We start from the raw sequence: 16684 nt of genomic DNA on the forward strand, positions 1-16684 counted from the left end.
CTGTCCATCTGCCCATGAGAACATCTGTCCATGAGAACATCTGTCCTTCTGTCCATCAGAACATCTGTCCATTTGAACATCTGTCCTTCTGTCCATGAGAACATCTCTCCATCTGTCCATGAGAACATCTCTCCATCTGTCCATGATAACATCTCTCCATCTGTCCACCAGTATATCTGTCCTTCTGTCCATGAGAACATCTGTCCTTTTTTCCGTCAGGTCAATTGTCCACGTTCTCACAGCAGATCTTTGTTCTGGATGGCCACGCTAGACCGGCCGTCTAACTGGTTTTGGTTCTCACAGCAGATCAAAGTGTCCTACAGTGGGTGTTCTGGTTGTCCTCTCACCTGACAAGCTCCTTTCTGAGGTCTCCCTGACATAAAATAAGCCTGCAGCACTGACTATCATCATGTGCCGATCCATTTCCATCTGAGGAGGACCATATGGATCCAGTCAGAGTTTGTTTGGGTTGCTGCAGTCAACCGGACCAGGTCCGCTCAGGGGGTGAATCCTGCAGGACTCTCAGACATGTCTTCTTAGAATGATCTTCTATAAACTGCAGGGTGTGAAAACACGAGATGTTTGAAGAAGTGACTGGCCTGTGGATGGTCCTCTTCCTTATCCGGTCCTGATCCAGTCCAAGGGAGAACCGAACCAACAGACTGTACAATTAGTTAAAAACATCTCCTGAAGCATGTGGACTTGATGTGCTGCCTCTGACTGAAGGTTCTGCAGGGTGTTTGAGTTGTCTCTGCTGGTATCAGAACCATCAGTCAGAGCATGTGGGTCAAATAAGTGCGTTTAACGGGATAGTGACAAAACAAGCAATAATCCATCTAATCGAAGCAGAACTTTGTGTCTGCCACCAGGTTCTGGGTTCCTAAAAGGACAGAGGACAACATTACGGTTCTTTCTAACTCCGCTAAAGTGTAATCTTCGCCTGGTGTTTGCTGACGACTATCACTGTAGTCTTCCTCGGAGCTTTGCCGCTGTTGGTGGCATCACCTACCGCTTCATTTATTTCTGAGGAAAGCTACAGTGATAGTCAACACGTCAGCAAAAACCAGGTAAAAGTAACATTTTTGCCGTTTTCAAAGGGGAACCGTTATGGGCTCGACACACGGGAGGCGACATCGCCTCTCCGCCATTCATTTTCAACGAGACATGCGCGACAAAGCGATAATCGCGGGTCTCCCTCCTACCAAGCGAAACGCGAAAAACGTGCTTGTGAAATTTTGTGCTCGTGCACGTGTCGTGCACAGGCGACCCAGCGACGCGATCCCAGAAAGTTGAAACATTTTCAACTTTTCATCGTTGTCGCTCGGACGAGGACCAATCAACGGAGGTTTCATTCACTGACCAATGAGCGGGCAGGATGCTCCGTACACCTCCGAGCAAACATGGAGGAGAAGTTGATTATTATTATGTTTTATAGTAAAATCACAAGTAAGATTTCACATAACTCTAGCAGCACCTTGTGAAACAGCATATCTACCACTTTATTAACTCTGAACCGCTTAAATAACCTTAATTCCCTCCAACCTGACACAGCCAAACAAAACAACGGAAGTTTCAATTTCGCAATGGAACAGAACGTGTCGACTGTGTCGGTACAGGATCGGCTCGGGCTCCTTCGACTGCCGATGACGTCAAAGTAGTTGATTGGCTGAACATAAACCTTACGGAAGTTACGTAATCACGTTACGTTGGTCCAGGCAAATCTTTTTGATGGAAAGACGGACAACTTTTACAAAGAAACCAATCTTTACCTCTTTGAAAATACACTTTTAGCATAGAGCTGCATGTATATTAGGGCTGAACGATTAACTGCATGTGCAATTAAATTGCGATGTGACAAAAGGAGATTTTCTAATCGCAAAGGCTGCAATTTGGCAGCGAGTGGTTAGCGCAATGCTAATATACATGGAAAAACCCATAGGAATGCTAATGCTAAAATCACCGATTACATTCTTACAAATTATGAATTAGAAACGTGCCAAATGATTACATTTGGAGTCTAATAGAAAGTAAAACTACCATCAATTAAATAAGTACAGACAGGTATTTTAGTAAAGCAAGAAAACTTTTAACTCCAGAGTTTTGGCTAGCAGCTATGAGCGTAACTGAACTACGCATGGACAAGACGTCAAAAACTCTAAACACAAAATACTTCAATAAACGGGACACACTTCTTTCCTGCAAATATAATTTCACAGGTGTTGCTAGTACCTATGATCCTTCAAGGGATGTGCTCAAAGTTCAACATCATGAATACAATATAGTGTTTTATTTTACAAACACCATTATAAACACAAACTTACGTCGTAAGAAACATTATTTTAATAACGAAACTGCTAAATTCTTTCCAACAGTATAAAGATGTGCAGTGTATTTTGTCCGAGTCGGTTTGCCGTACTTTGACGTCATCAGCAGTCGAAGGACCCCGAGCCAATCTTGCACCCGTGCAGATCTTGTACCGACAACGGCTTTGCCGCTGGCCGCTGCCGCGGGTCACCTCCCGTGTGTCAGATAATAAAAGCGGCAGCGACGAATTTCGCTGATCGCGGTCGTTTGTCCTTTCCCGTGTGTCGAGCCCCTAAAGCAGCTGGATTCTAACCGGCAACTGTCTGGTTACAAGGCAAACTCCAAATGACTGAACCACCATCACCACATCTTCAAATAAAGATGCACCAGTTCTGCCTTATGTCACAGCAACAGAAAATGTTCACATGCTAGTCTGAATTAGCATTTAGCAATGGGTTCAAGGACCAGAAAATGTATTTTACTGCTGTTGGAAATGACACAGTCACAGACTGAGAAAAAAAATTCAGAATTTTGAGCCTCATGTAGGCTGATTAGGATCACTAGATGCTTTTTAGTGCATCTTTGGGACAGAATCTAGAACCAGCGTCCCCTTTGGTCGAAATCACAAAGCCATTATTATTGTGAAGAAAACACACATTCACCAGTGTGTGTTCTATTTTTACAAAGCTGCAAATGGAACCTGCTGAGAAATCTGTGAACAGGAAGTCTTATTTTAGCTCTGTGACCTCCTCCTCAGAGCTCTTCCTCCTTCTGACAGAGGCGCTTCACACGCTAACGTTTAGCCCTGTGCTATTAACTCCTCCCGCTTCTCGGGAGGAGGAGTCACCGAGATGTTCAGGTTATTCTTCAAAACAAGCTTGTTTGAGTCATTATTTAAATCAGAAAAATAAAAAATTCAAGAATCCACTAAAACCGAGTCTCAATCTGACACGTGTATACTTTTATCTCACACATTCCTGCTAACTGACGTCTGAATATCAGCAGTCTGATTTATAAACAACAGGTACAAATTGTGAACTTTATCATAGTTTGTTAAAAATATCTGTGAGTACGAGTTCGACACGAGTAGGATTTGCAAACGCCAGCTGGTGTTCTGACCCGCTTTAACTACGTGATATTCGGACTTGCTTTAACTATGTTCTGTTTTGACCCGCTTTAACAACGTAGTGTTCTGATCGGTTTTCTCTACGTGATGTTTTAACCACGTGATATTCTGACTTGCTTTATCTACGTGAAGTTTTGACCTCGGTTATCTACGTGGTGTTTTCTTCTCATTTTATCTATTTAGTGGTCTGACCCGTGATTTTCTGGCCTGCCTTAACTGTGTGGTGTTCTGATTGGGTTTATCTACTTAATGTTCTGGCCCACTTTTAGCTACATGTTGTGACTCGCTTTAAAGAGCAAGTCACCCCCAAATCAAATTTTTGCTGATAAACTATATAAATGAGTGTCTAATCGTGCAGCAGACACGTGTACGAGATGATTTGGCACTTTAGTGCATTTTAGTTCAAATTTAAATATTCTGCCTAAAATTGTCAGTGCTGCATCTTCTTAAGGTAAAAACTCTGCTCTACTTTTGAATTTAAATCTTCCATTGATATTGGCTAAGAGGTACACTTTGATGTTAGCTGGTACCATATGATGTCACAATGTCTTTGTGAGCCTGTGTGTGTGTATTTGTTAGCGGCCCTGCCTTCTCGGTCTGCCAGGCAACAGCATTTATTGCATTTTTCAAACAGGAAGTGGGATTGGAGTAAGACTCTGGGTAGGGCAGAGCGATCTGGTGATATAAGACCATTAAGGATTGTAATGTGATGACGATCTACCAAAAATGGTCTACTGACACATCTTTTCTCAGCCGAGTCAAGCTATTTACTAATCTGCTTCTGTCGGCACGACAGACACATCAATAGAGCTCCGGACCCCACGTGACTCTCAGTTAGTGGACGCCATTTTGGCATGCAAAAAAGGTAAACAAACACAGATGTAACCATGAACGTGAACGGGATCTTCTTGGATTTTACTTCGTCTGAGTTTACTTCACACTTTAAAACAGAAGAAATCGTTTTATATAGTCAGAAATTAAATAGACTAAACATCTCCGACCCTTACCGTACCTCTGGGATACTTTTTAAAAACGCCAGAAGCTGTCGGAGCGGACTTCTTACCGGCACAACACCGGACCTGGCCAGGGGAACCCCTTGGGATTCCCCCGGCCGGAGGAGCTGGGGAGAAGGTCTGGGACTCTGGACTCTACTGCCCGCTCCGACGCCAGAAGCTGTCGGAGCGGGCTTCTTACCGGCACAACACCAGACCTGACTGGGGAACCCCTTGGGATTTACCCGGAGGAGCTGGCTCCGGCGGCTGGGGAGAGGGAAGTCACGCTACTGCCCCCGCAACCCGACTCCGGATACGCGGATGAAAATGGATGGATGGACGGACAAATAACAGATTTACACGTAAGTAGTCTCGGTGAGACAGATAACAGCAATCCAAAGTGCTTTTTATGTGTGATCTGGCAATTGATCAACCATTGCCTAAAAATTAAATACAGCTTAGCCGGTTAATTGCTGTGATCATAAAACACGTAAACGGCAGCACGCAGAAACACGAGGCAACGTTTTACGTGATGTTTACTTGCTGCTATGAGTAATAAGACAGAAAAAGCCACGCCAAAATAAGTTTAGGAAGCCCACTAAGAATCGTAATAAAAGCATTTAAAATAAATACCATACACAGTTGAGGAAACGGTTTAAGTACCTGATATGAAGCGGTCGCTGCATAAGCGAAAACCTTTACTCTCGGGATCCCACAGCTTCATTTCAGCCCGGTCACTAGCGCGTTTTATTACAATGATCCAACGTTTGCGGCGCTCCGGATCTTGGGGAATCCTGTAGATGGCTCATTCCTTATGTCGTCCGCGTCTGTTCTGCATCCTGGGGCACAACAGGAATCTACCATATTTCCCGTTTGATTGAGTTTTCTGACAATAACAAATAGTCCAGCTGCCGGCTTCTGCCTGCCAATATGGCGCCGTTTCGATTTGAACTGTTGCATGCCGGGAGAAGTGACATCAACTCCTGGAGCTCTATAGCAAGTTTAGGTAGTGTGTTGGTTTGTTTAGCTGGGGTGCTCGGTAGAGCTGTGGAAAATTATCTAACAATCGATGCATTAAGACGCAAACTTAAACGATTATGAATCTTTGAAGAGGCATGCCATACTCGATTATAGTGGCTAGCTGTTAGCATTAGCCACTAGCATGTTCCGTCTCTAAGCGGTCATTAAGCGTATTCTCACGCGTCTGCTTGATCAGGGAACCTCTGGGTCAATGCTCTGCTCTAAACATTGCATTTAGCTTAGTGCCTTTTATTATTTGGAGACATTTGTGTGTGTTTTAGCGAGCCTTTTCACCATGGCTGCCAACCGGAATGTTGTTTATGCCAAACCCCTCTCCCGCATAATCAGGAAACCGCTACGGAGAGTAGTGAGGGACAGACAGTGAGTGTATAGGTAGTGTAATCCTGACTAGAGAATGCATGAGATGAAGATGCATCAAGAATTCAGCTTAACGTGACAGATTTTTTTCCCTCTGGAAAAGAAATAATTACTGGTTATATTGTGGATGAAAGGATATGAGCCCCCTGTAGATACAATTTTAATTATTTACATTAATCATAAATATATATTTAAATGAAAGTGCCTGTGGGATATTTGAGCCTCATGTGTCCAGCTCTCAACCAAGCCCCCACAATGCGGGTGAAAATATGAAGCAAACCTGGAAATGAAATAAATTGCAGTTCCACCCTCATCCACTGGGGGCTGGTGTCAGAAGCGAGCAAATCCTCATTGACTCCCATGTTAAAAATACCAATTTCACAGCAGAAATAAACATGTTTACAGCCTGGTACCAGAACATGTTTTATGTTTAATAGATCTAGTTTACACTCATGACAACTCTGAGGGGGTGAATTTTTTTTCTCACTCTTCTTTTTAAGTGTATTAAAAGCCTAAAATTCTGTATAATTAATGAGCATCAGACCCACGTGACCACAGAGCTAGCTCCGGGGAAAGGCCTCAGTAGAGCCTCGGTCTGGTCTGGAAACTGCTCCGGGATTTTGAGTCTCTGTGTGTGTGTATTCTTTTTTGGATATTATTTGTGCAATTGTTGGACAAAATGACTTGCTGTGGCATTAATTGCACTATTAGAGCGTCCAAGGAGTCTCCAATTCATTTTTTTCGGTAAGTAAAATTATATTTATGTATTTTAGGTCACTGCCGAGCTGAGCTTAGATTTTAACATGTACTGTTTAACCATGAAATTTAAATGTAATAGGGTAAAACCCAGTGCATTTAACATAATGCTGCACTTTAGAAAATGGGTTGAAATATAACATGTTGGTGGAGCTGGGCTCCCATTATCGGCTTGTGGAGCTCTCGGGAGACCTCTGTTTTCCATCCGTTCTCCCCTCCCCTTAGCTCGGTGCCTCTCTGTCTGATCGCGACTTCTGTCTGCTGTGCGGCTGCCGGCTTTCAGCAGCTTTCGGGAGACCTCCGTGTTCCACCCGGTTTTACCCAGCGGTCAGCCCGGCGTATCTCTGACTCAGAAGCTCTGGTGTTGTGCACAGTTAACTCCGGTTGTAGCTAGGTTGCTACCTCCATTAGCTTAGCTCCCAACTCCACGTTAGCTTTGGGTTGGCTTCAGGTTAGCTTGTAGCTAGTTCGACCGGGTGTCGTCAGTTGATCCCAGCCTTACAGCCCCACCCTCAGCTCCACCTCTCTTCCCTTGTGTGGAATTGTCTGGGCTTGACTGAACCTGTGACATGGTCAAAATGGCGGTGGTGGCCACCTCCCATTTTAGTACAAAAACGTGTTATTGGAGTCTATGGAAACCCATTGTCCAATATTTATATGTCGATGCTCTCAACTGTAGATAGAGAAAGAGAGAGAGATGGAGAGATAGATAATGGAATTTTGAGATTTGTTTTAGGATTCTGAAATTTTTTATTCTATTTTCAGTGAAGGGATATAATTTAGAATTTAAGTATTTTAATAGTTAATCACTTCCAAAACGTGTGAATTATCAAAATAGAAAAAATCGTGATAAAATCATGTTTGTGATTTATTTTCCCACCCCCCCCCTTTTACCCTAACCCTGACTTTGGTAGGGGGTGACTTGCTCTTTAACCCTCACACTGTTCACTGAGATCCATGTGGCAGGGGTGAGGTGGTGCTCACTCCTCTCCCCTGCCACATGGACCCAAGGGATAAACCATCAACCCTGCTCAATGGTCAACTTTCCTCGCAGGGTCACACCCATTAGTGGGAGGGTTAAAGCTATGTGATTCGGATCTGCTTTATCTACTTGGTGTTTTCTTCTCACTTTAATTATGTGGTGTTCTGACCCGCTTTGACCATGGTGTTTGAGCCACTTCAACCACGTGATTTTCTGACTTGCTGAACCTTTTTGTCAGACTTTGGTTCTGAATGGATCCAGTGAAACATTTTGCTGTACAGATGACTGGAAATCCTTTTAAGAAGGAAATTAAATCAACAATAAAATAACCAGAGCAAAAGACAGCATTAGGATAAATACAGTGAAGAGTTCATTACTTCATCTTCTGATCCACCTCAACCTCACTATGGTCTTAAAGACCTGGAGACAAAGCCTCACCTGATCAGGTCTCCTATCCATCACAATGACTCAACTGGCTTTACACTAAAATCTAACACACACACACACACACACACACACACACACACACACACACACACAATGATAGCTATAAGCTAAATCATAGCCACAGCTGCGCTGGATGAGACCACCGGTCCCTCCGTCCTCCACCATGAGGTGACACAGAGCCAGGGTTTGAACTGGAAACCCACCAGTTACAGGACAAACTGATGACCCCTGAGTCTGCTCGAGAACCTTGATGTCACCACGGGTGTGCCAAATGTTCTATATCCTGTTTTTGTTCACTTGGACCCCACACTTCCATCTGTCTCTCAGATTTATTTCATTTTTGTGGTTTTTTTTAGTCAATATCCCAAATTACCTCAGATCTGCAATGAGTAGCTTTCTCCAGCAGAGGGTAGCAGACACCAGTCAGGCCTCTGATCTACTCCCTAATGTCCCCTCTAGGTCCGATCTCGGCTGGTGACAGACGTTTGATTTCCATGTTTGAGATCAGGACCAGAACCAAAGCTTGGATCATAACCGGAACCAGGACCAAAACCACAGCATTGGAACCAGAACCACAGGAGTGGTTTGTCCATCACCTCCTTCGGAGAAGAAGTGTGTCTGATTACCATGGTGATTTGAGTTTAGACCCCCCCCCCCCCACACACACACACACACACACACCTGTGTCTGATGGTTGAACTGGGCAACTCTCACAGACACCAGCCCTGAGGAGTCAGTGGGCAACAAAGACGACCCAGCATGCATCGCTCTGCCAACTGTGTGTGTGTGTGTGTGTGTGTGTGTGTGTGTGTGTACTCAGTGGCCTGGAAGCTAATGGAAGGCCTCCTCATGATGCTGAACGCAGTAGTCATACGTGTCCTACTTTAAGATCACAGCTGAGAACAGACTCTAAGGACTGGGTGGTGACATCAACATCAGTGAGGAGGAGCTAAAGAGACATTTACACACACACACACACACACACACACACACACACACACACACACACACACACACACACACACACACACACACACACACACACACACACACACACACACAGAGTAAAGATCATATTTAATGAAAAGCACACATTAACATTTAGAGGACTGCGTTACCCGTGAGCCTTAGGGGCAGTTGCCGAACATCCATCCTGTATCCTTCAACAAAAGGTGAAGGGTTCGACCCACCTGCTGGGACAAGTTCTCTGATTGGATAACTTTTTCACAAGCGTTCTGAGGCCGCTGAAGCCCGCTCACCTGCATGGGCACTTATGTGTGAACGTGTAAATGCTGAGATTAAAATCAGGCAGAGGAGGGTGTGACTGGTAATGAGGGCCAGAGATGCCTGTTTCCATAGGAACCATATTCAGAGGACTGGCGCTGCCTCCTCGTTGCCACGGTAACCTGTTGGGCTTTCTGGAAGCAGCTCAGCTGATGGGATTTAAGAACTTGAAGAATGGTGACAGATCACATTCCTGCTCCCGCAGTCGCTGCTGCACACACACACACTCACACACACACACACACACGCACGCGCGCACACACATGCACGCACGCGTCAACATGTCAAGGAGACTGGTTCAGGAATCTTGGGCCAGATCCGAGGACAGGATCGGGATTGTGGATCGGGTCAGGAGTTCTGGTGCAAGATCAGAACTAAAAACGATCACTAACGTTTGATGATTATCACGTGACCCGATTGATGCGCTCATTACTCACGTGGTGATTCAAACATCACGCTCGTGTCTGCACTGACTGTCGCGCGCCTCTCCTCCGCTGGAGAACGCGCCTGAACACGGGAGCGAGCATCACTGATCCTAGGACAGAGTCTCGGGCTCGCGAGCATCAGGTCACCCGAAAGTCCTCCAGCATCACGAGCCAGAACCGACTTAGAGGAATCAGAACCGCTGGGTCCACGAGAGAAGAGTCGGAACCGAACCTGGAACCCAGCGGCTGGCAAAGCCAACAGAGCCGCGCTGAATCAACAGGACGAACCGACACCGAACTCGCGGGTCCGGTCTCTAATCCGCACAAACAGAACCGCGTCTGCGTCCACTCTACCAGAACCACAGTCTGAATTTTCAGAGACCCAAACGGAACCAGATCGGCTAAGCGTTGAAAAACTCATTTGAATGAAACCTTTAACCTGACAGAACCGAGCCACCGAACCGGAACGTGACCTGCGGATCCATCCTGGGATCACTGGGGGTGGGTGGGTGGGGGTGGGGGGGCCCGAACCGGAGCAGGAGACCAACGGAGCCGCGAAGTGGGTCCTGAACCCGCTGTCACTCCAGAACCAGAACCTGCAAGGACGGACCCGCAGCAGCAGTGAGTATGATCTGGGTCTGTAGGTTTGGTTCTGGTTCCTGGACTCAGGAGCCAGAGAGAACCGGTGTTTTAGAGCTGAAACATCCATGTAAACAGATTCTGATGTCAGGATCACCAGAAAAATGTTCAGATGAGAAGTTCTGAGGATGAAGTTTAGTAAAAAAAATAAAAAAGGACAGAACCTGCACCTGCACCAGGGTTCAGCTGACACCTACTGGGCCAGCCTGGTTCTGCACTTCAGAACTTTCACTGAGAGTCAGTATCTGACCAGCAGACCCCCCCCCCCCCCCCCCCCCCCCCCCACTGACTGACTGACTGATGCTTGCTGTTTTTGCAGTGGAGGTTCACGGCGTGCTGCTCCTGGCCGTGCTACACTGCTGCTCGGTGGCTCTGGGTGGCTGTGAGCCCCGCCAGATCAACGTCGGCGCCGTTCTGAGTCAGAAGCGCTACGAGCAGGTGTTTAAGGAGGCAGTGACTCAGGCCAACGCCCTCTACGGGAAGGACAAATTCAAGATGAACGCCATCTCCGTCACACACAAACCCAACGCCATCCAGATGGCACTGTCCGTATGTGAGGACCTCATCTCCCATCAGGTGAGGTGGTCACGTCACTTCCGCCACACAGTTAGCTTAGCATCCAAAGGGTGTGCAACCAGGCAGCAGGTCACGTGATCACAAATCTTGTTTATTGAATTTTTAGAGTTTGTGATTTAACATTTAATGTTTCTGTTTCTGTGGCGTTTGGATGGTAATAAACCACTTGGGTTCCACTCTACAACAATTTCACTTTTTGGGCAGTTTGTAGATTTCCTGTTCAATTCAAAGATACTTTATTAATCCCAGAGGGAAATCCACACATCTGCAGTGGTCTCTGGTAGGAATGAATGCCTCGCAAGTCGTTCTCAGGGGGAACGAATTTCCCGGTGCACCTTTTCTCTGGCCACTTAAACATTCTCCCTCTCCTGATAATAACTTTTTACTCTCTTTGACGTTGGATGTGCTACTACTAGTTTATCCGTTTAACTATAGATCCACTAGGATAAATACAATAAAGTTTATCTCTCACCAAATAGAATATTTACTAAGAAATCACAATGTAACCATAGAAACACTACTGTGTGTGTGTGTGTGTGTGTGTGTGTGTGTGTGTGTGTGTGCGTGTGCGTGTGCGTGTGCGTGTGCATGTGTGTGTGTGTGTGTCTTCTCTGTCTTCATCCTCAGTGAGTCATGGTGTATGGCTGCTTATACTGAGCCAGGGTCCTCTGGAGTTTTCTTCTCCACTGTCGCTAAATGCTTGCTTAGTATGAGGATTGTTGTTGATGCAACCTGCTGGGTTCCTCATAGGAAACTTTGTTTTCTGATTGGCTTAATTAACTGACCTGTATTGGAATGTTTATTATGTGAAGGTCCTTGCGACGACTTTTGTCGTGATTTGGCGCTATGTAAATAAACTTGAGTTGAATTGAATTAAAAGTTGCCCACATCACAGCTGAGCTTCAGACAGCAGGGTCTGGAGTCTTATTTCCTGATATCTGAACATCTCGCCTCTGATTGGATAACAGCCATGTGACTCTACCACTGACTTGAAACATGGATGTTTCATCTCCACAAATAGCACAAGCCTTATGGAGCTTCTGCCGTGTGGTGAAGCTGCTAATGCTAACGGTTAGCTAGCTGAGACGATCGCTGCTGATTTCCTGGACATTAAACCAGCAACAGCCTTCCACGTCATGAGTCAAGATGTGGGAGTCCACGCACGCCAGTTCACAGTGTGATGTAGATCTGTCAAGTTTTTCCAATCCTAGAGTTCACGTCAATTTTCTAGCAGAAGCTAATGCAGGAGAGGTGTAGGAGACTATTTTCCATGTTCAGCCTGCATGAAAAACTCAGTGACCCAATAAAATCAGAAATAATCACCTTTAAAGGACTAATTTCTCTCTTCTTCGTTGCTTTTAAATATTCGTTTTTGTGCAGTTCAGTAATTTTTCACTGTCATCAGGTTGAATTAACAATTCATTCACATTTCAAACTTCAAAAAATAATATAAATGTGAAGAATTTGTATTCCTTTATTTGTTTTATAAAAAGACTCTTTACTATTTTTTACAATTTCGTCTTTAATGAGTTGAAGAACATTTCTTTACAGGCTAAAAATTAGACGTCAGACCTTTTGAGACACAATATTTGTCTTCATATTTTCAAACCAAAGCATTAAAATTAGAAGCTGCAGCCATCTTTGTATGATTTTTGTTTAAAGAGCAAGTCACCACCAAATCACATTTTTTTGCTGATTAACTATATAAAGGAGGGTCTAATCGTGCTACAGATACGTGTAGTCAATAATTTGGCAGTTCAGTGCATCTTGGTTAAAATTCAAATATTCTGCCTAAAACTGTCAGTGTTGTGCCGTCGTCAGGGGAAAATTCTGCACTGTATTTGAATTTAAATCTGCCACCGCTATTGGCAAAGAGGTATGCTATGATGTCATCTGGTACATTATGATGTCATAATGCCATTGTGAGCCTGTGTGTATTTGTTAGTGGCTCCGCCCTCTCGGTCTGCCAAGCAACAGCATTTGTTGCATTTTTCAAACACGAAGTGGGAGTGAAGTAAGTTTCTTGTAGGGGGTGACTTGCTCTTTAAATAAACCAGAAATTCCATTTGAATTTTGCACCTTTCACTCTGATGTCCATCGGCAGGATGTTGGAATTTCCTGACTTGTCTCGTCTGACTTGTTTTCTGATTTTGAGATATTGAAAGGCACAAACGTCTCAGACCGTTTCGCAAAAACAATATTTAATAAACACGATTAGAAAAACTAAAGCAGACGTGACAGAATGAGTTCACGTGAAACGCTTCCTTCATGTTTCACTGAAGCTGAATCCCGACACGGCTGCTCTCAAAAGTCCGACGGACTGTGGGAGAAAAAAACTTCCAACGCGTTTGAAGGGAATAAACAGCTGGAAGCTCTAAAATCCCGAGAGAGACTGCAGTAATAGCAAGATAGAAATAAAGGTGCTAAAACATCCTGAGAGCTGCAACATGTCACCGTCTCCAAACTTCTCACACTAAGAGCCACAGAAAGAGATCAGACATGAAATTGTCTTCACTCAGTTCCGAGTCTGTCGAAGGCTCAACCCGAGGTCGGAGAGACCAGCAGAGAAGTTTCTCCGCTTCCTTTTTGGAGGAAACGAGGCCAACATGGCGGTGGGTTGGATTGAGGCTTTGTGCTGCAGAGAACGATGGCAGATTAACATCCTGAGTGCACAGATTAAATCCTCCCAGAGGAGAGATGGAGGGATTATTCAGGCGCTGCAGATTTTTTATATAAAATAAATACATTTATTCCCTGTGATAACTGGGCAGGTCTGATGTCACACAGCTGTCACTCAAATCGTTGTCTTCAGGCTCCAAACGTCAGCTGGGATATTTCAGAACAACTAACTAATGAAATATGTAGAGCTAAAACTGGGCGTGACATCATCAGAGAAAAGAGACATCTACTGACATCGTCACATCATCATCATCTTTATCATCATCATCATCATCATCATCATTATCATCATCATCACCTTTTTCATCATCATCTTTATCACCATCATTGTAATCATCATCATCATCATAATTATAATCATCTTTATCATCACCATCATCATCATCTTCATCACCATCATCATCATCACCAAAGTTATAATCACCACTATCATCATCGTCGTCATCATCTTTATCATCATCATTGTAATCATCATCATCATCATCATCATCATCATCATCATCATCACCATAATTGTAATCGTCATTATCACCATCATCACCATCATCATCATCACCATCATCATCATCTTCATCACCATAATTATAATCACCTCTATCATCATCACCATCATCACATCATCATCATCTTCATAACCATCATCACATCATCATCATCTTCATCACCATCATCATCATCATCATCTTCATCACCATCATCACATCATCATCATCTTCATCACCATCATCATCATCTTCATCACAATAATTATAATCACCTCTATCATCATCATCATCATCATCATCATCATCATCATCATCATCATCATCATCATCATCATCATAATTATAATCATCTTTATCATCACCATCATCACATCATCATCATCTTCATCACCATCATCATCATCATCATCATCATCACCATAATTATAATCATCTTTATCATCACCACCATCACCATAATTATAATCACCACTATCATCATCATCATCATCATCATCACCATAATTATAATCATCTTTATCATTGTAATCATCATCATCATCATCATCATCACCATCATCATAATTATAATTATCATCATCATCATCATCATCATCATCATCATCATCATCATCATCACCATCATCACCATAATTATAATCACCACTATCATCATCATCATCATCACCATCACCATCATCACCATAATTATAATCATCTTTATCACTGTAATCATCATCATCATCATCATCACCATCATCATAATTATAATTATCATCATCATCATCATCATCATCATCATAATCATCTTCATCATCATCATCATCATAATCATCATCATCATCATCACCATCATCATAATTATAATTATCATCATCATCATCATCATCATCATCATCATAATTATAATTATCTTTATCATCCCCATCATCATCATCATCATCATCATCATCATCATAATTATAATTATCTTTATCATCACCATCATCATCATCATCATAATTATAATTATCTTTATCATCATCACCATCATCATCATCATCATCATCATCATCATCATCACCATAATTATAATCATCTTTATCATCATCATCATCATCATCATCATCATCATCATCATCATCACCATAATTATAATAATCTTTATCATCATCATCATCATCATCATCATCATCATCATCATCATCATCACCATAATTATAATCACCACCACCATCATCACCATCATCATCATCACCATAATTATAATCACCACCATCATCACCGTCATCTTCATCATCATCACCATCACCATCATCACCATAATTATAATCACCACCATCATCACCGTCATCTTCATCATCATTACCATCACATCCACATCCTCATCATTACCTTAATCATCATCATCATCATCACCGCCACCACCATCGTCATCTTCAACATCATTACATCACCATCCTCATCCTCAGCTTTACCTTAATCATCATCATCATCCTCATCATCATCGCCGCCACCACCATCGTCATCTTCAACATCATTACCATCACCGTCACCATAATTGTCACCATCAGCATCATCAACATAATTATAATCACCACCATCATCACCGTCATCTTCATCATCATTACATCACCATCCTCATCCTCAGCTTTACCTTAATCATCATCATCATCCTCATCATCATCGCCGCCACCACCATCGTCATCTTCATCATCATTACATCACCATCACCATAATTGTCACCATGACCATCATCCTCATCATACTCATCATCATCCTCATCATCATCGTCACCATAATTATGATCACCATCATCATCATCGTCGTCATCACCACTATCATCATCATCATCATCATCATCATCATCATCATCACCACCTTCGTCATCTTCATCATCATTACCATCGTCATCACCAGCCTCATCCTCATCATTACCTTAATCATCATCATCATCACCACCACCGTAGTCGTAATCTTCATCATCATTACCATAGTTGTCACCATGACCATCATTCTCATCATACTCATCATCATCATCATCATCCTCCTCATCATCATCAATACCATAATTATAATCACCGTCGTCATCTTCGCCACAATCATTTTCATAATCATCACCATCACCATCACCACCACCATCATCATCATCTTCATCATCATTACCATTGTCATCACCATGATTGTCACCATCACCATCATCACCATAATTATAATCACCATCGTCATCATCACCACCACCATCACCATCATCACCATAATTATAATCACCACCATCATCACCATCATCACCGTCATCTTCATCATCATTACCATCGTCATCACCATAATTGTCACCATGACCATCATCCTCATCATCATCGTCGTCGTCATCACCACCACCCCCACCACCATCATCATCATCATTGCCATAATCATTTTCATTATCGTCATCTTTATCATCATCATCATCATCTTCACCACCATCATCTTCATCATCATCACCTTCACCATCATCATCACCATCATCTTCATCATCATTACCATTGTCATCACCATAATTGTCACCATCACCATCATCACCATAATTATAATCACCATCGTCATCATCACCACCACCACCACCATCATCACCATAATTATAATCACCACCA

The 16684-nt window shown here is 43.3% G+C and overlaps 1 protein-coding gene across 4 annotated transcripts in view; it reads left to right on the plus strand.

Annotated features, from left to right (window-relative positions):
* Positions 1–10224: 10224 nt before the first annotated feature.
* grin1b (glutamate receptor, ionotropic, N-methyl D-aspartate 1b) overlaps positions 10225–16684 on the plus strand; it is a 50508-nt gene continuing 44048 nt past the window's right edge. For all 4 annotated transcript variants that reach the window (XM_054730341.2, XM_054730343.2, XM_054730342.2 and 1 more), the window contains exons 1-2: positions 10225–10335; positions 10673–10929. In XM_054730341.2, coding sequence (XP_054586316.1) covers position 10335; positions 10673–10929 — 258 coding nt within the window. In that variant the 5' untranslated portion in view covers positions 10225–10334. The remainder of the gene's footprint in view (positions 10336–10672; positions 10930–16684) is intronic.

Source organism: Nothobranchius furzeri, chromosome 10, assembly GCF_043380555.1.
Source record: "Nothobranchius furzeri strain GRZ-AD chromosome 10, NfurGRZ-RIMD1, whole genome shotgun sequence".
Lineage (NCBI taxonomy): Eukaryota > Metazoa > Chordata > Actinopteri > Cyprinodontiformes > Nothobranchiidae > Nothobranchius > Nothobranchius furzeri.